The following is a 25311-nucleotide window of genomic DNA, read 5'->3' as shown; positions in this document are numbered from 1 at the left end:
TACATTTGAAGAAACGTTAAAAACTGCATTAAACAATTAAAAAAACTATCCAAAAGTATCCAAACTTCCCCTGGTGTTAATGGGAGCGCAGTGACGGTCCCTTGACTACACCATGGCGTCTGGCAGCGTTTTTACTGTCTCCTCCCACTAAACGTCACATCTGTGCAGCTCAGCTGTCAAAGAAAAAAATCCGCCCGTGTCTCACTTTGATGTGTCTCCCACACAGCGAGTAACTTCAATCACGACAGCACCTGAAGGCAGTCGTAGTTCCTCGCGCACACTGAGGGAGAGAGCTCCTTCAGCCTTGTCCCTTTGGCCTGGTATGATAAAGCCTGCTTCTACCCCCCAACCCCTCCACCCTTCAGTAGTGTTCTGTCCTCAACTTCGTGAAGACCCACATGAGTTTTTGTATTCACATTCTTGCTTTAATTCCGCAGTGAGCGGCGCCTTGGTGTCGCACATGGCTCCCCGGGCGGTCTGGCTCCTGCTCGCGCTGTCCGGCGTCCTGAACCCGCGCTCCTGCAGGGCTTATACCTGTCCGGCCATCTGCCGCTGCACCTCCGACACGTTTCAGTGCAGCAGAGAGACTCAGCTGGCCTCCCGGACAGGAGCAACATCTGTGCGTCGACTGTAAGTAACCTGACTTTCTGATTTATCTGTCGCCTAAAGTCACAATAATCCTTCCGCAGAGACTCTGGTGTTTTATATTGAACCTGTAAAGTGCTACTTTATCAACTTTTTTTTTTTCCCTCCAGGGACTTATTGTGTCTGGCACATCTATAACTTTTTCTTCAATTGCTGTTAAAATCTTCCTTGGACTATTTTTAAAACAATAACTGTGAACTGGATTTGGAGAAACATCTTTAAAGAGACGTTTTGTAGCTTTTTTTGTTTCTTTTATGTGTAGCAGAATAAATGAGGATTTAATCATTTTACTCATCAATCTTACAGAAGACTCACCCATCTGCCCTTGAAACAAGTTTCCACTCATGCCTTCAAGGAGCTGATGAACATTACCATAATGTAAGTTGTTCTGCTTTTTTTTTTTTTCTTTTCCATTGAAAAGAAATTTACTGTAGTAAAGTTTCTGCCTTCAAATTTATGTTTCAAGGAAACACATTAGATTCTTTGTGACATGCAAGAAAACATACATCTTTTTTTCTATTGAATAAATGTTTGTCTTGTTAATAGCTTAACCAAAAATATCTTGTCCAACTAATAAAGTATTATAAGAAATAAGGGTGAACAGGTGGACCAACATGTCCAGAAGTCACTGGTAAATTATAATAAATTACACACATCTACCAGGACATTGCTCAAACTGTGTGCACAGAGCATTTACATTGTTTTGTATTATAGAATAAATGCAGGTGTGTTGCAGTTTTAGTAAATACAGGACATGTCAACACATATAGCTGCTTATGACTATTTAAAATGACTCCTGCAATATTTGTTTGAAAATAAATAATATCATGGGTGGGCCATGTGCTTCTTTTAAAATTCTGTTTTTTTGTCAGGGCTCCCTCCTCCATGAGTCAACTGTTACATAATTTTATGCTAAATGCTTGAATATTGCTTGCCTGGGTCATCAAGCAGTAGAGTTTAAGGAAATTTACTTTTTTTTTTACCCCAATCGAAATGTGTTTTGAGATTGTTTTACCTGCATGTCAATAGAAAGGATCAGCCTTTCCTGTCACATCCACCCACATGGTATACATTTTGAGCATAAAGGATCAGAATAAAATACAAATTCCATGTCCTATCTACTTTGATTACCCTGAGACTTGATAAGGAGCCGTTTCATTTGGCATAAGCCAAAAAAATAGGTCCACGGTGAACTGGCTATTTCCACTGAATAATGATTCTGTACGATGAGGGGTTTTTTTTTTTTTTTTTTTTAAAAAGATTGTTTTTACTTTGTTTACATGCTTTTACTATCATATCTTAAATGCAAAACCTTTGGCTACAAAGTGTTTTACAGTGCATGCATAGGACTAATTGTTTCATTTATAAGGAATTTCATTATATTGGCATTATTAATTGATAATTGTATATCAATGTTTTTAATTAATTCTTTTATTATTATTTGCCAGTTTTTTTGGGGGATGAGACTTTAAATTGTTGCATATATTTTCCCCCAGATCTTTGTGGTGGGTTATAAGTGCTACAATAATCTAGACACACCATCAAATCCACTGAAGAAATTGCTTGATTTAAAGAAATTAAGGACTGAAATGATCTTGTCAAAACCAAGATATGAATGCAATTGCTTCATTTTGTGCAGATTTAGCATGTATCACAAAATACTTTAGTTTTAGCCCATATTCCATGTAAGTCTATGCAAATTTAGAATCTCAAAGCTGTGATCCTTCATCTCTCCCAGCTTGTAAAGCCTGTCAAGTAGGGATGACACGAGGAGCTCTACGATTTGTCACTGATGACGCATACTTAAAATCACAGCGCCATCTCATGTAAAAAGGCTTTTTTGTAACTGTAAGCAGTAATTATGACACCGCTGCAATCAGAAGAGGAGGAGAAAAGGAGGGTATGTGGCACAGATGGAGTCCTTTAATTGTTTCTGGGTTTGAAATGGAAACACTGACGAGTCCCAAGACAAGCTGATTGGCTGATTACAGTAAAGCGGCACTTGAAAATAATGACGACAAACAGAAGATGGAGTGCATTTTTATGAAATTGACGATCAAACAACAAAGTAATCAAGGACAAATTAAGAAGTCTTGTTGACTTTGTTTGCCTCTCGTCGTCTTTTAGTCCTTTTTTTTTTTTTTTTTTTTTTTTTTTAAAGCAGTCTTCATTTGGTTTTCCTGGCCTGGATGCATCTTTGATGTATGTCTGGAGCTCTTCCAAACATGAGGTCAAGCATGTGTGTGTAGTGCCCTAGAAACTGTGAATTGTCTGTGGTGGTATTTTGATATTTCCCCATGGCCTGAAACCCAGTATAAATCAACTCTGTCCCATTTTTACCCAGAATGCATTAAAACCTAAGCAGTCCTATGCAAACCTGGCACTGTGGATCAAGAATTTATTCTGAGGTTCTTTCAAGAATGATTTGTCAATATCTTCTTTTTGACTAATGTGGCACTAATACTCTCCGAAACAGAGAGATCTCCCAGAGTGACTGCATCACACACATCCAGAGACACGCCTTCCTCTCCCTCCACAGTCTGGCACAAATGTAGGCTAAGTGACACTTTCCCTTCCCTCACGTCATATTCAGAGACGATAAAACAATTATTCATTTTAACATGCCGTGTGTGTTTTAGCAACTTTCATTGGATTAAGTCTGTAAAAGCGCAGTGCTTAATTCTTGATTTTCAGAGCAGCAGATGCATGAACGGCTTTTTCTGTTTTGTTTGTTGACAGCCACTTTAACAGTAATGTAATCACCGATGCGTATCTCGGTTTTATTCCTGCAGCTCAGTGCAGAATATCAACAGTCTGCGAGTTATTGAAAAGGGGGCCTTCACTGACCTGCCGAGGCTGGAATATTTGTAAGTTTCTTTTTACATGCATATTTTATATGTTTGAACAAACAATGTATCTAGTCTAATCCTCTGCTGCAGAGACTTACTCAGATCCAAGTGACTTTTGTACTGGAGGTGCTGAAGTTTAGAAAAATGTCCACAGAGGGAAACAAAGTGTTGTTAAAAAGAAAAAAAAATATTGTTGAAAATGGTAACTATGCATCATCCTCCAGAGGATGAAGCTTTAAAATCCAGACTTGGACAGAAACAACTACATGCAAGGGTCAGGAACAATTGGAGCAGTAATATGTAACAAACAGCTGACTGGAAACACCTGCAGGAACACAAACTTGGCTGTTTTTTGTCAAGCCTGATCTGCTCGGCAGCTGTGTGCAAAGTAGAGCAAACAGTGGAGACAGGAAATATACGAGTTCAATACAAATGATGAGAGCTCAGTTTATGATGGTCAAATTTAAGGATTCTTGCATTATTGATCGTTTCATTTCATCAGAGACGAGTTTTCATTCCAAATGGCAAATATAACACTGTCTGACGAGCAACTGCACTACCTACTGACTTACTGAATAAGAGACTTTTCTTTTAGTAAAAATATTTTGTTCAAATTTGAAGTTATTCAGGTTATTAGACACTGATGTTTGATCTGCTCCGTCTCTTTACAACTGAACTATTATGTATTATTATTGGATGAAAGAAGGTGGTGTTGTACCGATGTACAGTTGTATGTTTACACATCAATAGCAGAGGGCGGTGTGTTTTATAGAGTGGATCCCTGCATTCTTACACTGTGGCATTTTGTAGGTAGTTTGAAGAGTTAATCCAGCCTGTTTGTGATCACCTGTCTGTTTTATGTTTGTCTATGCAGGAGCATCTCTAACACAGGCATCATACTCTTTCCAGATTTCACAACCATCTTTTCCTTGGTACCAAATTTTATTCTGTAAGTAATGCTACTTAAAGGTAGAACATCACTTAAATGGACTAATGTCCTTCAGCACGTTACAAGATTGTATGTTCTTCATATCACAATTCTTAGAGCTGTTTATTCTGAGCTCTGTTTAAGTTTTACTTCATCTACGTCCTCTGACCCCAGCTGGAACATCTGTCAGACTGTACCACAGTTTAAACTGCACTCATTTGTGTGAACACGCTTAACTTGGTCCAATTGCAAATTAAGCTAAACAGCTCTAATGAACGTTCTATCCGGTGCCTGCAGAGAAATGGCAGACAACATGAACATCGACATCATTCCTGCCAATTCCTTTCAGGGCATCACAAAGAAGTACGCTGACATGTGAGTACAAACAAGTAATTCTTTCTTGTTACAATATGGGAACTAATAGCAACAATCTGTCACACTTAGTAAGGCGTGTTTATTAATGCGCCTTATGTAATTAAATGTTCAGTTCTCTGACCCTGGTGATAGCTGCTATTGACAACAAACTAGAATTTTTAACATTTTGTCCTTGACAGGAACCTGGTTAGAAATGGCTTCAAGGAAATAAAATCTCATGCGTTCAATGGGACCAAACTCAACACACTGTAAGCATTTTGATTATCATGACATTTACCTCAACTAGCATCAGTATCCTGTAGCAATGCAGCATCCTCCTGCTAAATATGCTGGTCAAGCTTCTCTTGCACTAATCATGAAAACTGAGTGTACCAGTAAACAAACCTTATGTAAGACTAAACAAAGATTGGATGCCCTGTTGTTTTCTTGTCTTGCCCCCACAACGCTGAATTTTGATGAGGACAAGATATGTAAAGACACCCTGCAGTCTAAAAATAATGCTTATCCTCCTCAGTGTCAACTTGAGAAAATAAAAAGTAGATGAATAACGGTTCGGGGGCATTGTTGGCCATTTTCATGTCATCTTTGGTTTCTTTTTATATTATGTGTTAAGTAGAAAAGTACAGTTTGAGCTTGAGGTTACATGTTTTGCTTGTTTGTTTTAGCTTTTTTTTAATTATTATTATTATTGTGTGTTTCTGGTAGAATTTTGAGAGACAACACACATCTGAAATGCATTGAAGAAGATGCTTTTGAAGGAGCTACAGGTCCAAGTTATCTGTAAGTCACATTAAATTAAGATATTATACTGAGAGAGGTTATTTATACTTGTGACACATAGATGCACATAATCCCAGCAAGGAAGGGCTTAAAAAGCAAAACATGCCATTTTTCTTTTCATTATTTTCCAAAGTGTGCCCTAGATTTTTGTGTATCAATCCAACAATAAGGCAAACTTTTATTTATAAAGCACTTTGATGTAGAAAACAAACACGAAATGCTTGTAATAAAAAAGGGCTGCTGGTCCCACAGTGTGCAAAATGAGAGATGCTTCTACTTCTGCATAATGCAGAATTTGTATTTGTCACTTGGCAAAGTCACCCACGGTTTTTCTTAATAACTAGTTTGGTACAAATCTTCACAGAGCAGGATGCTCCAATTTACAATTTTGTGTCAGTATTTCCTGTTGTTTTGTCAAAAAAAACCAAAAAACTACCTCTTGAAAACAACTGGAGTGTTTTACCCAAGACTATGTGAGAATCAACAGGAGCTGTCACATTTAACATTTATATTATGCCCTTACTGCTTTTATTCATTGTGAGTATCTTTTGTATTTAGAGCCATTCTACTGATTTCTATATTTTATTTTAGCTCATATATGGTCTATATGGAACTGCTGTACTTTCTCATGTTCAGAGTAATTCAACAACTTGATCAATTAACTTTGTAAACAAAAAAAACAAAGTGCTTTCAAGCCATTTTAGGTCACATTTGTCACCAATACAGTTTAGTGGCTAAAGTAACCATTAAGAGAGTTACAAGGTTGCAAAGCGTCAGAGTGCAAAAGCAACACTCCAGAACTTTCTGCAAACCATTTGGCAGCTTGAGGTTGAAGTAATTCACTCTTCAGAGCCATTTCTACTCCTTTTAGCTCTGAATGATACTGGTAGCAAGCAGAGCACGCTAAATATCTTGTTTTTGGCTTAATGAGAGAGAATATTTATCATATCCTCCCAACATCTTGGGAAGTAAAAACCCTGTGAATTTGTTACTTTATAGTTTTAATCTCTGAGTTTGTGGAGTACATTAGTAAAATAATACCCAAAAATGAATAGTAATCATGTGCATCATAATTTTCAGAATGGCAGCTGTAGCAAGAGCGGGCCTAAAAAGAAAGGTGTTACTGAGTACAAGTATTTCACTGCATATAGGATGAGAATAGCTTTGTTTTTTTTGGTTTTTTTTTTTAACATCATTGCATGTAAACTGAACTGTGAACTTTCAGCTAGCAGTCCTGTTCTGAAGGAAAATCCAGTCATTTCTTTCAACAAAGGTTTCTGGAACTTGTCGTTTTGTTCCTTTCAGCTAATGTGCAACAAACTCTAGATGGTTTATGAACGTTGTTTAAATAAAAAAGCATTAAAACGTGCAACTTTTGCCTCAACAGATGCACTTACTTTGACAGCTGCAAATTATTAAGCCACGTCCAAGTGATATTTTAACTGGGTCAAAAAGCAAGATTACTACTCCCAACAATGTTTATTGTTGTATAGATTAGGAAGGTGACAGTCTGTCTGTGTAAACAACCAACAGACAAGACTGCTAAATACTGATTAGCAAACCAATAGCAAAGTCTGAACCACAGAGCTTGCAAGGTCTCTTGATTGCAAGCAGCTCTGTGAGGTACATGTGAAACGGTCTCTTATCTTCTTTGTGAGCATGTTAAAATGCAAAACACCCTTGATTTGCATGTGTGGGGTCCAGTGTGGGCACTTCTAGCTTAGATGAGACTCCAAGTACGGAAGCAATGCTGATCCTTTATGGTCCTTTGAATATAAAATAAAAACTATTTAACAATTGCATTTTTCATTTCTGCAATGGAACTATGTTACTTTAGTTTTTGTATTTTCAAAAGTGTCTCTTTGGAATAAAACATGACTATTTGCATTATTCATGTTAAAAAAAATTATAAACTGGGAGTTTATGGTTAAAGTCACTAGAACTGTGGAAGCCAAAGCAAATTGATCAGCAACAAAATACCAAACAGCTTCTGTTTTGAACAGAATGGCTTTGTAATTCTCCTGAATTTTAATTAAACATGCAAGAAATTTTTAAAACTGATTACTTTTTTAGAAGAGTTTTATTCTAATGACTGTTTGCCAATCCTTACTAAAATGCATGTCTATGTTCTGTCTGTCTGTCTGTCTCTGTGTCTGTGTCTCTGTGTGTGTGTGTGTGTGTCTGTGTCTCTGTGTGTGTGTGTGTGTGTGTGTCTGTGTCTCTGTGTGTGTGTGTGTGTGTGTGTGTTTGTTTGTTTGTTTGTTTCAGGGATGTTTCCTCCACAGCTCTGAGTTCCCTCCCACCCAAAGGATTGAGGCAGGTACGATCTCTGAATGCCAGCTCTGCGTTTGCCCTAAAGAGCCTTCCTCCTTTAGAAAGCCTGGATGAACTGCTGGAAGCAGAGTTCACGTACCCCAGCCACTGCTGTGCCTTCCACACATGGCGTAGGAAGCAAAGGTACCCCACCATGGCTCCCAGCAATGCAACAAATCCATCCACATCTGCATAAACAACCAGAGCTCTGCCTCATGAATACAGATTATCAGTAGGCTGGTAATTAGCAGCAGAGTTCCAAACTTCGTTCAATCTAACCTTTTGGTTTTTTGTGGGTTGTTTTTTTTTTTTTTTATAAAAGGGAAAATACTTCAAAGAACCTCACAAAGTTTTGTGATCTCAGCAAAACAGAAATGTAAGTAACTCTTCATTCAGAATCAGTTATTTCTGTTGATTTATTTACCCAATCTTAACTTAGAATAAGATGCAATAATCTTAATTTAACTCTTAAATTAGAAGTGATGCAACTTATTTGCATAAGGAATTTGACTTTTGTCTTAGTTTTCACTTTACATCGCCCTCATGAGAGGAAGAAGAGTTAAAAATATGTACAAAAACATTGAAATAATTAAACTACAAGGTTTGATTGCTTTTTTCAACTTGATCCTTTTAGCTCATAGATGTTTGGATGAGAACAAAAAATAAATCTGTTTGGTATTTTTTGATAGTAACATTAATATTTGTGTATTCTTTAGAGAGCAAACTGATGATGGCATGAATCTCATCAATGACATCAGCTTTCACTATCCAGACCTGGAGTATGATTGCCATAACAACCCCTTTGTCACATGCACACCGAAGCCAGATGCTTTTAATCCCTGCGAGGACCTGCTGGGCTTTCACTTCCTGCGCTGTCTCACCTGGATAATTACAGTTTTCGCTGTGGCCGGTAACCTCGCTGTTCTGGTCATCCTGCTTATTAGCCACCACAAGCTCACCATCTCCCGATTTCTCATGTGCAACCTGGCCTTTGCTGACCTGTGCATGGGGCTCTATCTCATGCTAATTGCCTTCATGGACCACCACTCCCGTCACGAATACTACAACCATGCCACAGACTGGCAGACGGGGCCTGGATGTGGTACAGCAGGGTTTTTGACTGTGTTTGCCAGCGAGCTATCAGTGTACACACTGACTGTGATTAGCCTTGAACGCTGGCACACCATCACCAATGCCATGCATGTTAACAAGAGGCTGCGGATGCACCACGTGACAGCCATGATGGGGGCAGGCTGGGTCTTTTCTCTGTTTGTTGCCCTGCTCCCTCTAGTGGGGGTCAGCAGTTACAGCAAAGTGAGCATCTGCCTGCCTATGGACATCGACACTCTAGGCTCCCAGGTTTACGTGGTGGCTGTGCTCATTATCAATGTTGTTGCTTTCATTGTGGTATGCTACTGTTACATCTGCATTTACCTCAGTGTTCATAACCCAGAGCACTCCACCCGCAACGGAGACACCAAAATTGCTAAACGCATGGCTGTGCTGATTTTTACAGACTTCCTATGCATGGCACCAATCTCCTTTTTTGCCATCTCTGCAGCTTTGCGTATGCCCCTCATAACTGTGTCTCACTCCAAGATCCTGCTCATCCTTTTCTATCCCATCAACTCTCTTTGCAACCCTTTCCTTTACACCATCTTCACACGAGCTTTCAGGAAGGATGTGTGCCAGCTGCTGAGTCGTTGCGGCTGCTGCCATGCCGACGCTGATTTCTACAGATCACAGACTCAAGGCTCACAACAGACCTGCGTCCAAAAAACAGTCCTCAGAAAACCTCACTCAGTTAGCTTTTATGCTCACCACATAAAGATGAAGGGTTGCTTTCTAAATAAGGGAGCCACATGATTGGCAGAATGCAGATTTTTCTCTTCACTGTGAATTTAAGAGCAGCATGTGCATTCTTGCACATTGCTGCAAAATTGTAGCACTTCTTCAGGATTTAGGTCATGGTGGACACATTGTCAGTCTTGCATGGCAAGTATTAGGTCTGAGTTGAACCATTTTGCAAACTCAGAATTTTATCAATCGAAACCAAGAGACCTCAAGTTGAAGACAATGGGTGCTGCATGCTTCATTTCCCCCCCACAGATACTGTGGTACAAAGATGATGACCAGAGCAGGGATGGTGAACGAATCAAACAGCTTGCAAAGTCAATCTAAAGTGCATTACTGTATGATCATTCAGAATGAGTCCTTTAAAGCTGCAGCCTTGTAAATTTTTGCATAGAGTGGCATTTATTTCTCTTCAATACAAATTATTCATCACTGTGTAAAATAAAGATTTTAATTTTGGATATTGTTAAATAATTGTTATCAAATGTTTTAGCTCAGATGTGTTTTAGTACCCATTTTTACTGTTTTGTACTCAGGAGACATATGGACTGGGATGCTTGAAAACTGCAGCCACAAAAACTCCATTAAACCTGGAAACAAGTGAAGAAATGTTACTGTATAAAATGTCTTGAATTTGCTTTTATGTTGTAATTTAAAGAAATAAATGTGTGGTCAGTTCTTTATACTCAGCATTTCTTATTCCCCACGTTTTGATTTGATACCTGAAGCAAATAGCAAGTTGATTCAATCAAGAAATGTTAATTGGTTTATAAAGCTTCTTTATAGCTATTGTTGGATATTTTGGTCTTAAATCAGGCTAATTTAACAACTTATTTGCAAGCTTAAAGTTTAATTATTCTTCTCTTTTGCATTTTGATTTATTAAATAAAAATAGTTCAGTTTCTGTAGTGAAAATGACACAATAAACACAAATGCAAAGAAATAAAGGTTGCCCAGGCTTTGCTCATGAACACTGCAGTTCAGTGCATTTAAAGCATAATTAAAAGAAATAAAATACAACTCATGAAAATCTAGGAACACATGAAGATTTCTTAAAGATTCAATGACAGGGGAAACATTTTGTTTTGCTCTAGTAATAAGGAAAACACATCAGCAAATTATAACAAATATATGCCATTTGTCTTGGCAAACTGGAGCAAAGTAATTGGCTGTAACATCATTAACAACTTTTTGCTCTGGTTACTACATAATGACAAAAAAAAGTTTGTAAACTTGCAAAGCAGTATCTTAACTCCCTGCTCTCCAAACTAAATTACACCACCAGAGGTCTAACTTTCTGCCCCTTTTCCAACATGATTATCAGATTTGTTCAAGAGCTTTAAAGTTCATTACCACTCTGCTTCCCCAACAGCTTTAGAGAACACATAGTCCCTGCCTCCGTAACACATCACCCCATCTTTTAGATGAAACTTCCAGCGATTCTTGCTGCGGTGAATCTGTAACATAAACATTTATGATATTTACAGATGATGTTTGGCACAGGATTCGGTTGAAAGACACAAAGAAACAAAACGTTCTTACTTTGTCGTACTGGCAGACGATGACATTGTCAGTGTCAAAAAGATCTGGGATGTCCTGCTCAACAACGTCATCGCCTGAATTCAGAGGGTCCTAATCAATATTACATTGAGAGAAATCAATTAATAAAACATAATTAAATGCAAGCTCTTGATTAAGATCTTTTTCTCACCTCATCTTCTGCAATAGCAAGTTCATTTGCTCCCTCGCCGTCGCTGCTGGAGGAGATGCTGTTGCTGTCACTGCTGACATTTTCTTCCTGCAGGGCTTTTATGGCCTCAGCATTAATTAAACCTAGAAAGTCACTCTCTTCCAAAGGGACCTCCTCATTCTCCTCCTCATGGTCAGAATTGTCTGCAGGACCATCCAGCTGGACAATGTCTGACAGGTCACTGTAGCTATAGTCCAAGTCCAGCTTAGAAGGAAATGTAAAAAGAAATGTCAGTTTTCTCATGATCATGTTCAGAAATATGAAGTGAAGTCTTAGCTGCTAAAGTAAACGGTACTCCTTTCCACAGTTATTCTGAATGGAAATCATGTTTTAAATACCTTTATTTTACACAGGCTCAGAGGTATTTGTGTCATTTACTGATTAGCAGCTGCATAATCAGTTCCATTATTATGTTCTGAAATAAAATTATCATCAAATGTCTAAATTAAGTGAAACTTCATGTCATCTGTCCTCATTCAGTCAAGAGATTTGTACTAAAGTAATGAGGGTCATTATTAGGCTGAAAAATAAGCACTTTAGTGCTTTATAAAGTAGAAATTCTGCAATAAAAACTGCATCAAAAGATGGCAGACATTCAGTAATGCCACAATTATTTTCTTTTGCAAAATTAAGAGACACTTGTGTAAAATAAAAGACTTACCTCAAGATAAACCAAGAAGCGAGATTATGATTAAAGTGTGCTTAATTCTGGACATATGAAACCAAGATTAAAATAAGCATGAGTGAGAGGATGGCAGGAGAGAAGACAAGCACATGATCCAAAGCAGACCACATCATCTGTCAGACGTGATGTAGATTGTATTGTGGCCTGTATGTGTGCATGAGCAGTAAAACTGGGTCACTCGAGTGTATTGATGATGTTATCACCAAAGCAGCAGGATGAAATCTATGTGTACAGAGGTTGTGCTCCAGTTCAGACAAATGACGCAAAACTGAAAGGATGTTGCCTCACTGTACAAATGAATAATGACCCAAAACACACATTCAAAGCAATTGAAGAACTCCTTAAAGCAAAAGAACAGAATATTCTAGACGGCTGATTGAGTCACTTGACCTCAATCTAAACGGGCACCGTTTTCATTTACATTTTCACACCACTGAGGACAGTTGGTGTGAAAAAGGGGCAAAGCAAGACGGTGACACTGAAGTTCCAGATTTTGGGAACACATTGTCAAGAATCTCTTGTATGCTTTTTTAAATGCCCTTTAATGGTGATTTTATTTTAATTTTTTTTAAAAAGTTTTAAAATTTACCCCAAGATCAGCTCCAGACTGACTGTCAGTGTTCCCAGTTGACAGATTCCTTGCCCTTTCTGCCTTCTTTCTCTCCTCTTCGATCACATGTTTCAGGATGTCATCTATATCTCTGCTTGGTGCCGTTGCTGTGAAACTATCCTCTGTGCTGATCTGGAAGTCTAATAGTTGAGTGCAGGAAGAGGCAGTCATACCAGCATTCACGGGTTCAGGTTGTGGGCATGGCTCATTGTTTCCCAGTGTGAGCTCTGGTTCTGCAGAGTGCAGAGGAAGGATGCCCTCTTGACTTGGAGGTAGACTTATGCTTGGGTGTGTGATAGATGAGGCTGGAACAGAGCATGATTCAGGCTCATGATGAAGAACAGGGTTTGGTGGAACTGCAGGTGGCTGAGAGGCAGGCGCTTTCCTCCATTCAGCAACTCTCTGTGCGGGATGGGATCCAGGCTGCTGGCCTGCTGGGGCTTGAGCAACCACCACGGGAACGTTGACTTTGTAAAGTTGACCTTAGGGGAACATAAGAGTGGAATGTTATTTCTATCAGCTAATCCAGGCTAGAAACACAAACTGAACTAGGCCAGTCAGAGTTAAAGTTGTTGCATACCAGAGGCTGTTTGTAGAGTGACACCTGCTGGTATCTGCACAGGATATGCCAGCGCAGCAGGAAGGGAAAAAGTAGCAACCGTTTCTGAAGTGTTCTGCAATCGAACATCATGTCATGGAAATAATATAATACAGCGTGTCAAACAGTTGCTGTGCAGTCATACAAAAGAAAATTATGCATACTACATACAGTTTTAATAAGCTGCACTAAACTGCAAAGTAATTCCACAGAATTGCAGTTCAGAAATGTATCACCCCCACACTAATTGTAAGTTTAAGAAGGCCCCACAAACTGACTTAAAATAGGCTTTAATTCACAGAGAAGAAGAGAGTCAATCAATGACTCCATTTTTAGGTTATACAGATTAAAAAATCTCAAACCATTGACAAAATGTATCACTTTGATATTTCTTAGCCCAATCTTCACATCTCATCTGTGGTGGTTTTTCATTTCCCTATGCATTTCATAACTTGTACTTCTGAACTCTCCATGTTGCATATGTAGAATATGGTAGTATTGGCTTTTGTTAATGTAATGAAGAAAACATTTTCTTGACCAAGCAACTTTATTTGTGACTATTTATCTGCAAGAAAGCCTGGTTAACCATTACTATGCCAAAATTTATTTATTTAACATTCCAAAAGGGTATCTTTAGTTGAATAAAGAAGAAATTATGTAGGTTTTAGGTTTTATGAATGTCTTCTTTGGCCTCAATCTACAATATTTATCTGATGTGAAGAACCATAGGAAGGCAGAGAAGCAATGCACTGTAAATCTTAACACTTACTGTGACTGGTAGGCTGTGCATATTCTGACTTGATGGAATGACAGCTGAAGCTGAGAACAGATAGAGCAAAGCAGGTCAAACACAAACACAGAAAGACTTCTCTGACTTACTCAAAAAACAACATCTATATTTTTAAATACACAACTGTACTTTGACGTGCACTTTTCCAACTCATTGCAGTAACAAGATGACATCTTGTGTATTTAACTCATAAAAAAAAATGTTCGGCAGTTCAGCCTTTTGTAACAAGACTTTACCTGCAACATCCTGGTCAGTCTGCCTGTAGTTGGCAGGAAGCTGCAGCACAAAGTTAGAAGAGTTTATGTTGTTCTTCCGGAAGTCTTCCATCGCTTTTGACTGCATCACCTTTGACTCCCAAAGCTACATGACAGAAAACAAAGCAACATGGTGTGCTGCATATTTCTGTGCACTAACTGCAGTCAAGGTTTTTTAATTCAGGTTACGTAGGGGGAAAAAAAATACATAAATACATACTTACATGCCTTAAATCATCCAGGACCTGGTCCTCAAGCCCTTCATCCATGAAAAGCTCCCTCATACTTTCAATCACATCATCAATTATGGATAAGTAGAGTTTGACCTGCAGTTGTATGTAAAGCCTGTGGGTCAGAATCTAATGTTGCACTGCTGGTTTACATCTACTTTGTGTGTTTTCAGAATATATTTTACTCAGGACTGCTGAAGGTTCACATTTATCCAGGTCATGATATCCAATATAGGTTGTTTTAAAAGTTTGACTTCTAATAAATAAGAAAGGTCTAAAAAAAAAAAGCAATTCAGTGTAGGACTGCAATGAGCTCTACGTTGAGGGAAACAAAAGATGGAAGGATCAACACAGAAGAGCTGCATACATGCCAGGACTCTTAATCTTTAATGATAACAGATACACTTATCTAGTAGCTACCAAAATATTAAAATCTTGGACAGAGAAGAGAACTAGTCACTAACAAGCTCTCAGGTGAATCTCGACTACAACAGACTCCCAACAAGTGGTTTCACAGACTACTTAAGCCATTTCTCCGACCATCTAAATCAGAAGCGAATCTTCTGGATGGGTGACACATCTTCGCGAAACTAAACTCAGTCCAGCTCATTTGCATCGACCCATGCTGTTTCTATTAGCTAAAAAACGTAGGCGGCTTATAAATGCCATTAATATGTGTTTTTATCATGATTAAGTTGTCTGTCTTCATTTTAAATATGCTAAAAACTGCGTTGGGTTAACGGTTAGGCGCTGTGTGCTAATTAGCTAATTGAAGACAGCTTGGCGCTCTCAGAGTAAACGGCTTTATTTATGGTGGATAGTCGACTGTTTTTGCCTCTTACCACCGAGCCTGTGTTGGTCATCATGTTTCCAAGCTGCTGTGTGGAGTTCTGTAAGTTTGGAGACATAAAACTGCAAATAATTCACAGTTGAGGACGCCGCAGTCTCCGTAGAGCAACCAGGAGAGAGTCATTATTATCAGCTGCGTAGAGGTGTTACTATGGGTGGGACCTGATCTTGGACTTGGACTGAAACACGGTCACCAGGCGCATATGTTGAACCCCGCCCGGTCTCATCAATCTAATCTAAGAAAAAGAAGAAAAAATTATATTTTAGTTTAAGGTGGAAGGTGTAAGTTATTTTACACCTTCCTCTGGGATCTCTTATGTCACATACAGCAGGGCCGGATTAAAAGTGCACGGGCCCCTGCGCCCAGAGTGTTTCAGGGGACCCCTTCCCCACTGCAACTTTGTGAAAAATGGGAATTATACACTGTGAAACAACATTTTTAACCTCTCTTAGCCAATGTTACCAATAGCAGTACACTAGACACTGTGGTGTAACTATCTTTAGCCAATGTTACCAATAGCAGTACACTAGACACTGTGGTGTAACTATCTGTTTTTTATGTACATTTTGTTTAATGTCCAAACAGCTTGTGTTTGCCCTATGTGGCTCCCACGTGGGCCCGGGCCCCTGGGCCTGTGCCCAAATTTGCCCATTGGATAATCCGGCCTTGAAACACAGTCATTCTGTTTCAGTCTTGAGCCGTTTGATACTCAATTTGGGCAAAATCTGTCATGTCGTATCACATTTGAGTTGTTTAGCATCTTTATATATATATATATATATATATATATATATATATATATATATATATATATATATATATATATATAGACAATGGCCTCTTTTGCCATTTTATTTCTTTTTGTGACAATAAGGCTTTTTTTTTTTTTTTTTTTGGTTTGAGTTTAACTCATTGTACAATTAAATCAATGAATGACTTCTCCATATAGTTTGTAATATTAGGCATGACAGCATTTAACCTGTACCTGTGCTGTAAGCAGTGAATTGGCGTGTTAGATGTACAATACAGGATGGAGGTTATAGAGACAGCAGGCTATGGTCATTTAGACCTGAAGAAAACAGACACCACAAATACATTAACATGTCATGTTTCCTAATGTAAATTGTAGAAGTTAAAATCCCCATACAGCAGAAGACACTTTTAAAGTGCATTGTTTTTTTTTAAGTTACTTTCACATGAAAAGTTACAAAGTTGCTGGGGGCAGCATAATGCTTTCTGACCCCCTGAGTTCACAAGTCAAGCACTTAACATTTCTCTCCTTTACGAATAACTTTGCACGTTTGTAACTTTGTGTTAAATAGACCCTTGGGTGCAGCAGGAGGCAAGACCCCTGCCTTATCCAAGAGTCTGGTTGGCCATGCTGGCACTCTTTCAGCGCTGTAGGTCAACTCTTGCTTTGATGAGACTCAGAGTACTGCAGCTGGAAGCAGCAACATGAAAAACCTTTGTGGATACTGCAGCTTGTTGTTGCTGTCACTTCACTCCAGTACAAAGCTTCTCTGAAGTATGACCTTAAGAGGTTCCCTAAATTATGTTACTATTCCAAAATACAGTACAATAATATTTTACTGTCTTGTGTCTATTTTAATTGTGAAGACTTTCCTAAAGGTAGAAATGTTGAGGTAATTTAAACTTTGCATTGGAAATAACTATGGTTATTCTACTGTTGCACACGCTGCCCCCTATGTTGGTAAATGCATAAAGTGAAAAAACTCATTAAGATCCTTTTTGAACCAAGAAAGAAAAGGGGAAAAAAGCTTGTGGAGTCCCCAGCTTCAGCAGTGCATCACAATCCAATTTTTCCCATATGAAGCAGTGACTTAAATGTCCCAACAGGTAAAAAGCATGAGCTGAAAATGCCTCACATAGATGCTGAGGCTTGTATTATAAAGCATCAGCACTATGTGTTCTTTTACCATGTTGTAGCCATTCATTCATTCATTTTCTGAACCGCTTAATCCAATTCAGAGTCACGGGGAAGCTGGAGCCTATCCCAGCTGGTTTTGGGCGACAGGCAGGGTACACCCTGGACAGCTCGCCAGTCCATCGCAGGGCCACACAGAAACAACCAACCACTCATGCTCACACTCACGGGCAATTTAGAGTAACCAATTAACCTAACATGCATGTCTTTGGATGGTGGGAGGAAGCCAGAGTACCCGGAGAGAACCCACGCATACATGGGGAGAACATGCAAACTCCACACCAAAAGGCCACTGTCCAACCCCCCCCCCAGCCAAGGATCAAACCAGTGACCTTCTTGCTGTGAGGCCACAGTGCTAACCACTGTGCCACCATGCTCTCTGCTCCATGGTGGCTTTCCATCTTTATAAATGTAAATACAACACACCACATGCAGCTCTTAAAAGGATTTCCTGAAAATTACATACAATTATTCAGTAACGCTGTGTCACTAATTCATGTCTTGGTTTCATAACAGAATTGTACACATGGATACAAACAGCTTTGCTTCATCAGTAATACACTGGAGATTAATGCTTGGTCTATCTTCAAGTAAATGTGATTACAAGAGAACAGAAAAACGACAACAAGATGTTCAGGTTTAATTCCATTTTTACTCATATACATAATATCCAGCTCATGCCAGGTACCGCAAAAGTTATCATTGAAGCCCTGCGCCATATATTCTCCCATCCTCAATCCCCTCTATTTACAACCCATAGGCAAAAAGATCTCATAATAAAGATTTGATTTGTTTAAATAAAATTACAGTCCTCCAAAATACAGCCTTGGTCAAAAGTTAAAGATCATTTCAAGAAAAGCAACCAAAGTAATGCGCCCTTTTGTCACGTCAGCACCCAGTGCAGCACAGCAAAGTTCAGTCCTTGTGAGTTTATGTACAGCTGCATTAATACCAAATCTACTTTAAAAAAGAAAAAAAAAAAAAGGTCACATTTGGCTTCGTTTGAAATTGCACCAGCTGATTCACTTTGTAAACACACCTCTTTCCTCATGATGCAGAGTGAAACCATCAGCATTCAGAGGAAAAATACCATAGTTTCTCAGAATTTTGTAAAAATGCTAAGAACTGATAAACAAATCTGTCAGACAGTATTTGTTTACAACTTTGCCGGGCAACAAAAAGGTCTGACCCAGAATGTCTGCTAACAATTAGCTTAAATCGAACGAGCAGCAAATTTGGCGTGCGTTTATTCAGGCTGACAGATACTCTGGAGGACAGTGCAGATGACGCAAGCTTATTTACACAGTAGTATAAAGTGGAATTTTACAATTAATAAATCTATTAAATGTAAAGTGCTAGCAAAAAGACTGAGTTAAACTTAATTAAATCTAGAGCTATTCAGTTCAGGTTAAGGATACAATTTTTTGTTAACCTCCATGAAAAATTATTAGCAAGTTATGTGTGTACTTAGGTGAATTTGAAAGCGTGTAATAGTAAAATGTCCCTCATCGCCATCATTTCATTCATTTTTCTCCTCCCTTTCCACCTTTGAGAAGATTATGGGAAATATTTCAAACCGAAGGGCTAATGTCGTCTCTAAGGGTCACTGTGTCATGCATCCAGACTGCCTCTCTGACTCTGTCTCGATCAATTTCTTCTCCACTTCCACCTAAAAAAAGAAAAAGGCAGAATAAGGTCACCTGCATTAACACAGTTCCAGCTACATTAAGGTGAGTGTGTAGATTGAAAAAAATATCCCCACTGAGGAAAAGTCCCACCTGACAGTGATATCGTGTCCAACTAGTCACATGTTTCTGCGGCTGGATATCGTTTACAGTGCCAAGAGACTTCACCCTGGTCTGCGACACAACTGCGCCCATAATTTCACATTCCATCGTGACGAAAGGGTACCAGTCCTTCGGTATCTCCTGATCAGATCCCAGCTCTAGTTTGCAGGAGAACGAATGGGGGTGATCCACCGCTGCAAAAGGAGACAACAGAAAAGGTCTCTTGTAGTTACAAATACTGCACTACAGTGAGTGCATTAAAAAAAAGATGTGTCAGGATATACAGCTGCCCTGAGGTGTACAATAAGTGATGGACAAAAACAGGAACAAAGACAAAACAATGTACAAAGAAAAGCTGAAACTTTATTGTTTCTTTGTTTCTGTTTCAGTCTGTTCTGCAGATTGAAAATGGAAAGTTTCAGATTTTGTGCAAAGCTTTGCACCTAAATGCCACTGTAGCAGCTATCTGGTAATCCCTCAGAAAAGTCTTACCCATATTCTTTGCAGGCAGTCTATCAATCCTCCACATGATGGCAGAGTATACATTCTCGTATTTGACAGAGCCTATCGACACCTGCATCACAGGCTGGGAATCTGCAGTGTTAAAGGAGCCCAGGCAGGCGTTTCTGTTCATCCGAGCCTTCAGTGACCTCTGCCGCAGTAAGGCCACAGTCTGTGTGACTTTGACCCAGTCGCCTGGGACCGGCACACGGATCACTACATTCTCACACACTGGGTAATGCGTGTCAGACACCCTGAGGAGTGACAAGAAAGCAGCCGACATGTTGAGGAACACCTGGAGCTCCACATAGGCACCTTGAACCGTAACCACAGCTTTGATTGAAAAGGGAATTTCTGTGCAACCCAAGACTGTTGTTTTGTACCGCATCAGCTCCACCCTGCAAGCATCAGGAGGAGAGAACTTAATGACCCGGGACCTCTGAAACTCGGTTTCATTTACGCATTTGTGAAAATGCGAGTCGGCAATCTCCATCCAGAGTCCACTGCCCCCCTCAGACTCGTAGCTGGAGTTAAAGTGCAGCAATCCGAGATCATTGAGGGCCAAAAAACAGTCTCCTTGTCCGTTCAGAAAAGCGAGACAGTGAATCTGGGTGAAGGCTGTCCGCTCTATGACTCCCCCTGACTTATCCAGCTGCATCCAGATGTGGTCAGTGATCTGCAATGACAGCTCCTGCTCCTCGTGGTGCCGCCTCGGCAGGTGGGGCACAGGCAGTTTGAAGATCTCCTCCTCCATGGAGACAACCAGGTCGTCCATGTCATCGTGCACCGTCGAGCCAAACTTGAGCAGCTGATCAACTTCTGCTTCATGACTAACCTCCAGCTTTGGGTGATAGCGCTTCTTTTCTGTGTAGGAGAAATGTTCCACCTTGATCGTGAGGACTTTTCGGGGCTCGGCGTAGCTTTCCACTTTGAGATTCGAGAGCCTGCACTGCGGGAGGAGCTGAAACTCCTTGAAGGGCTTCTCCAGGCCTTTCTCATAATACATCTGCAGCACACCTCCAGGCAACAAGCGGAGATAGATGGGCCCCCACTGTCGGGACGACATGCGGTTCTTTTTTTCAGGAATCCTGAGCATCACAGGCCAGCCGTCCCTCTTCTGGCTGCGAAAAAGGCCTCGAGGAACAAACTGAGATGAGTCCTCACTTAAAACCTCACGTCTGCCGCTTAGCTGCTTGTCACCATTGCTCTGCGTGTCTGCGTCATGGTTTACCCCTGCTTGTAGGTCTTGTAGTTTGTTGCAAACGTAGGAGAAAGAGTTTTGGAACTGGTCACGTGGCGGCTCACTACCATCTTTGGTCCGAATAAAGAAGCGCGGTAGGCTGTTGTCCGTGTCTGAGTCTGAGGAGGAGCTGCCCACATCCGCGCTGTGTGAGGAATCTTCCCAAAAGGGGTTATAATGTCCTGAGTTTCCCTTAAAAGAAGGGAAAGGGCTTGGTTCCTCTGAGGTGGGATTCACAGGTGCAGGAGAGGAAACAGAAAAACCTGACGGGCTGGAGAAGCTCCGAAGGAAGACATTTTTGTCCCACGATTTGGTGTGAAATGGAGATGCGCTGTTAGGAGCTCCACGAACAGGAGTGGAAGAGGGTGTGTCATATGGTGGACAGGATTTCCCACTAGAACTTGTCTGAGGGGACTCCAGCGCACCTCTAAAGCCCCAGGAAGTATCTTTGATAGGAGGAAGGACTAGCTTCAGCCCATTGGGACGTGGCACTGATGCTTTGATAAGACCTGGTGACTGCGAGGGCTTCTGAGGCGACGAGAGCGGTGTGCTGTCATCATCAAACGTGACCCAGTTGGACTGCTTGGTGGAACACATGGTCGAGGAGTTTTAAACAACCGCTCCTGGATCAGATCAAATGCTTTCTGGAAGAAAAACAAACGGCAAGAATTAAGCAAAAATGTAACTTCCCTAATGTGAATTTTCAACCAATCAGCATTAAAAACTTCACTTATGTCAGCAAAAATTGAGCTCTGGAGGATATCAATAAAACATATTTCCTAAAGGTACTCTATTAAAGCTTAATGAGTCTGGGAAGATGGAATAAGTTCATTTTGGTTATCACTATAATTAAGCGAGGCTCAGCTGATGTAAAAAAGCTGAAGTAAGCTCTCCAGGTCAATGTCAATGAAGCAGCAGTAGAGCAGCTCAGACAACTTGTTTTGGAGCCAATTTTATATATTTCTTTCACATAGGTAACCAAAAATTCATGCAAGTCATTATAAATAAAATATGGCAGCTTCTGAAATGACTGGAGGCCTTTATGGATTTGGGATTAAACGGAATAAAAAACATAGAACAGATGAAGAAAAAGCGTTGAGTTATGCAGGTTAAAAGTCATATGTAAAGGGTGCATTTTAGACATGTGCTGCTTTTAAACTAGCATCATGTAAATGTTTCATGATGAACTTGCTTCAAATTTTGTGAGGGAAGCTAACAGCAGCAAGGATCCAGAGTCATTACACAGCATGAAGTCAGCTGTGAGGGTTATAATTGGGAAAAAAGGAACAAAGCTGGTTTAATGTGTACGGCGTTGCAAGACGATGAATAATAACATCCTTGTTGAACATATTTCAAAACAGGATTGAAATCATGAGGCTAATTTGACAGCAGTCAGAGGGTGAATATGCTGTAATCTTAATACAGTTTTGCAGTTAATCCTCCCACAACTCAATCATAGTCTGTCTTTTGATGAGCTAGCAGCTCTGTTCCCAGGGACATCAAACTCCGACGCCACAGAGAAGCCACTTGAAAACCGCTGAAGCTTCATTTTCCTCACAGAAAAAAGGAAGAAGAAGTACAGCCTAAATTACAGCCCCCCCTCATCCTTTCAATATCACAGCCAATCGTTGCATGGAGACATCCAGTGGAAAGTTCCTCTCCATATTAGTAAACAGGGAAGTGGATTGACATCTCTTCAAATACAGGAAAACATCTTCCTAAGGAGAAGCCATTTGTTACAGCACACACACACATTTCTACAAGTCCATCCATCCTCTCTGACTTATAGAAGCCATCAGCTTTGATTCAAGGAGAGATGGGATGTTCACAGGGGGGGTGGATGGGGGTCGTTCGCAGACAGACTCATTTCCACTCGGCTGTCTCTTTCTGGCTTCTCTCACAGGCGATACAGCAATGAGACACTGCTAAATCTACAGAGGACAAAAGAATACATTCCACACATTCCTCTGGGACAAGCAGCTTTTCACACAGGAAATACCAATCGGCTCTATTTGTGTGAACTTACAGCAAATATTATCACATTTCAAAATAAGCGACAGATTAAACAAGTCTTCAACTTAGTTTTGTCTGGCTGTTAGTCATCAAACTTAACTGAGAGATGAAGCCTGCAGAGTGAAGCGGCATGAAAAGCCCATCAGCTATTAATTAGAACGAAAATAACAAATCTAATGCAGAACAGCAACACTGCTCGAATCTGTCTGTCAATGTCTGTTTTTTTTTTTTAATTACAACTGACCCTGCAGTTCAGTGTAAGCCACAGAAAGCTTGATCCATTGTCATTACTGATCACAATTAAACCTGCATGAATGAACTCAACTTCATTTGTAAATACCTTTTAAACAAAAAGGCATCTCAAAGGGTTTAGTGCCGCTAAAGTTGAATATATGCCTTAAGGAACAAAATCTAGCTCCAGTATTTTGCTTTCTGCAAACTAATACATTCTGTTCACAGATACAGCTGTCAAACAGCAAGAAATTTATTGAAATATCATTTGAAATGGTCGTGTATGTCAGGAGAACTTGAAAGCTGCATGGGCACATCAACAAAACTATCAGTCAATGATTGGAATTGATCCAGCACCACTTCTGGTCCCAGTGACTGAAAGGAAAGTCCAGCGGCTTCACAACAAAACTGCTGAGTTCTCAAACTAAAATTTTACTTTAACTTAGCAGGCAGATGCTTCCTGATAAAAGAAGACAAGTTTCCGTTGGATCCTCTGAATATTTCCTGTATATACATATATAGACACACACACACACACACACACACACACACACACACAACTTCAAGAGGATTGTTTTCCTGGGTAAAGATTAAAAAAAACAAAAAAAAAAACAATCCCAAACCTTAAATTTGAGAATCAAATCCCACTGCTTTGACAAAAATGTAATGTTGTGCAGCACCGAAAATGTGATGCTCCATTTCCCACATCACTGGCAACGTGCAAACTGGGCTCCTGTCAAACCAGTAGGAGAGAAAGTTTGGCTGCAGCTTTTGTCTGCTCACACACTGAATGTTGGAGTGTTGTGGTTTGTAGCATTCTGCCTTTCTGAACATACTTAGAGTTGTGTTTTCTTTAAAATGCCTAGTTGTGCTTCCCACCTCAGTTTGCACCACAGTTACATTGTTTTTAGCATTTACCAGTTTGTGGTTGTTTTTAAGCTAAATATATCTAGTTTCACTTTTGTACATTTTATGTAGCTTTTATTTTTAAGTTTCCAACTAAATCCAGCAAAATAGAAGGCAAAAATCTGCAATAAAATCTAATCAAATGATTAAATAAACAGTACTCTGTTACACATCTTGGTACTCTGTTGTAGCACGCAGCTTTAGGAGGTCAGTAAATGCCACACAGATACAAGTTACCCGGTAAACAACTCCGTTTCCTCGCCTATGAGAGTTGGGACTGGGAAAAAAAAAAACATCAGTTTCAGCACGTTGTCAGTGTCCCGGACAGAGAGGCCTCACTTCTGTTTGTTGGTCCCGAGACACACACCTAAGAGAAAAAGTTTTCATTCCGCGGTACTTTTATCGTTTTCTGCTTTGCACAGAGTACAGCAAGCACTGCTCAGTTAGCCACGACTGACAGCACACCGAGTCACACAAAAACACAGAAATCACTTTATTTTTTTCTACTGTAACTCTAATTCTGCTGGTCTATGAAAACGACTTGAGTGCAAAAGAAATAAGCAAATACTCACCAAATTCTCAGTGGTGGCCCTTTAATTCAGGTCATGACTGCTGTGTGATGGACACGTCTGAACTCCGACGTCGGCCGGTTTTGTTCAAAATGGCAGAGTCTAAATCCTGGGAGTTTTTCACAACGCAGCGCTTCTACTCCCGAGTTTACAGACTGTCCTCCAACGGGACCCTGCGGAGCGGTGCTGCGTTCACAGCGGTAGGAAATATGGGCGTCAATGTAGTGGACGCATAATAATGAGACCTGACTGCAAAAGTTTCCCAGCAGGACTAAATAGTTGCAGTGCGTTTTGAATGTTTTCACAACTTTGTAGGTTTTTCACATTATGTTGTGTTTCAGACTGATCTCATAATGGTTTGTATTTTATTTTATATCACTTACACACCTTTGTCTGCACATTTATGTGTATACATTCACTGGACTAATGTGTATAATATATATATATATATATATATATATATATATATAAACAATTGTGTGTACCACATAAATATGGAATTGTGTTAAAACACTCATGTAAGAAAGGGTAAATAAACTTTTACTGATAATGTAAGTTACCTAAAACACAACAGCCTCCACCATTATTTAATGTGAAAAGCTTGGAAC

At 39.8% G+C, this 25311-nt stretch overlaps 2 protein-coding genes across 2 annotated transcripts; one reads left to right on the top strand and one right to left on the bottom strand.

The window, feature by feature from the left end:
- Nucleotides 1-460: 460 nt before the first annotated feature.
- LOC306762730 (lutropin-choriogonadotropic hormone receptor-like) lies at nt 461-9756 on the top strand (the record flags this gene model as incomplete). The annotated part of the gene is made up of 11 exons (XM_079249329.1): nt 461-630; nt 952-1023; nt 3122-3196; nt 3438-3512; nt 4369-4443; nt 4720-4797; nt 4977-5045; nt 5503-5577; nt 7846-8034; nt 8213-8266; nt 8607-9756. The coding sequence occupies 11 exons, from the start codon at nt 461-463 to the stop codon at nt 9754-9756; spliced, it is 2082 nt and encodes a 693-aa protein (XP_079105455.1).
- Nucleotides 9757-11093: 1337 nt separating this feature from the next.
- ston1 (stonin 1) lies at nt 11094-24789 on the bottom strand (the record flags this gene model as incomplete). The annotated part of the gene is made up of 13 exons (XM_079248765.1): nt 24707-24789; nt 19736-21628; nt 19235-19437; nt 19064-19125; nt 15504-15573; nt 14656-14757; nt 14414-14537; nt 14163-14206; nt 13370-13463; nt 12769-13271; nt 11456-11698; nt 11287-11376; nt 11094-11201 (listed from the first exon to the last, which is right to left on the bottom strand). The coding sequence occupies exons 2-13, from the start codon at nt 21579-21581 to the stop codon at nt 11094-11096; spliced, it is 3489 nt and encodes a 1162-aa protein (XP_079104891.1). The 5' UTR covers nt 21582-21628; nt 24707-24789.
- Nucleotides 24790-25311: the final 522 nt, after the last annotated feature.

Source organism: Telmatherina bonti (assembly GCF_933228915.1).
Source record: "Telmatherina bonti genome assembly, chromosome: 11".
Taxonomy (NCBI): Eukaryota; Metazoa; Chordata; class Actinopteri; order Atheriniformes; family Telmatherinidae; genus Telmatherina; species Telmatherina bonti.
The sequence above is the reverse complement of the archived record's forward strand: the minus strand, read 5'-3'. Positions and strand labels throughout refer to the sequence as shown.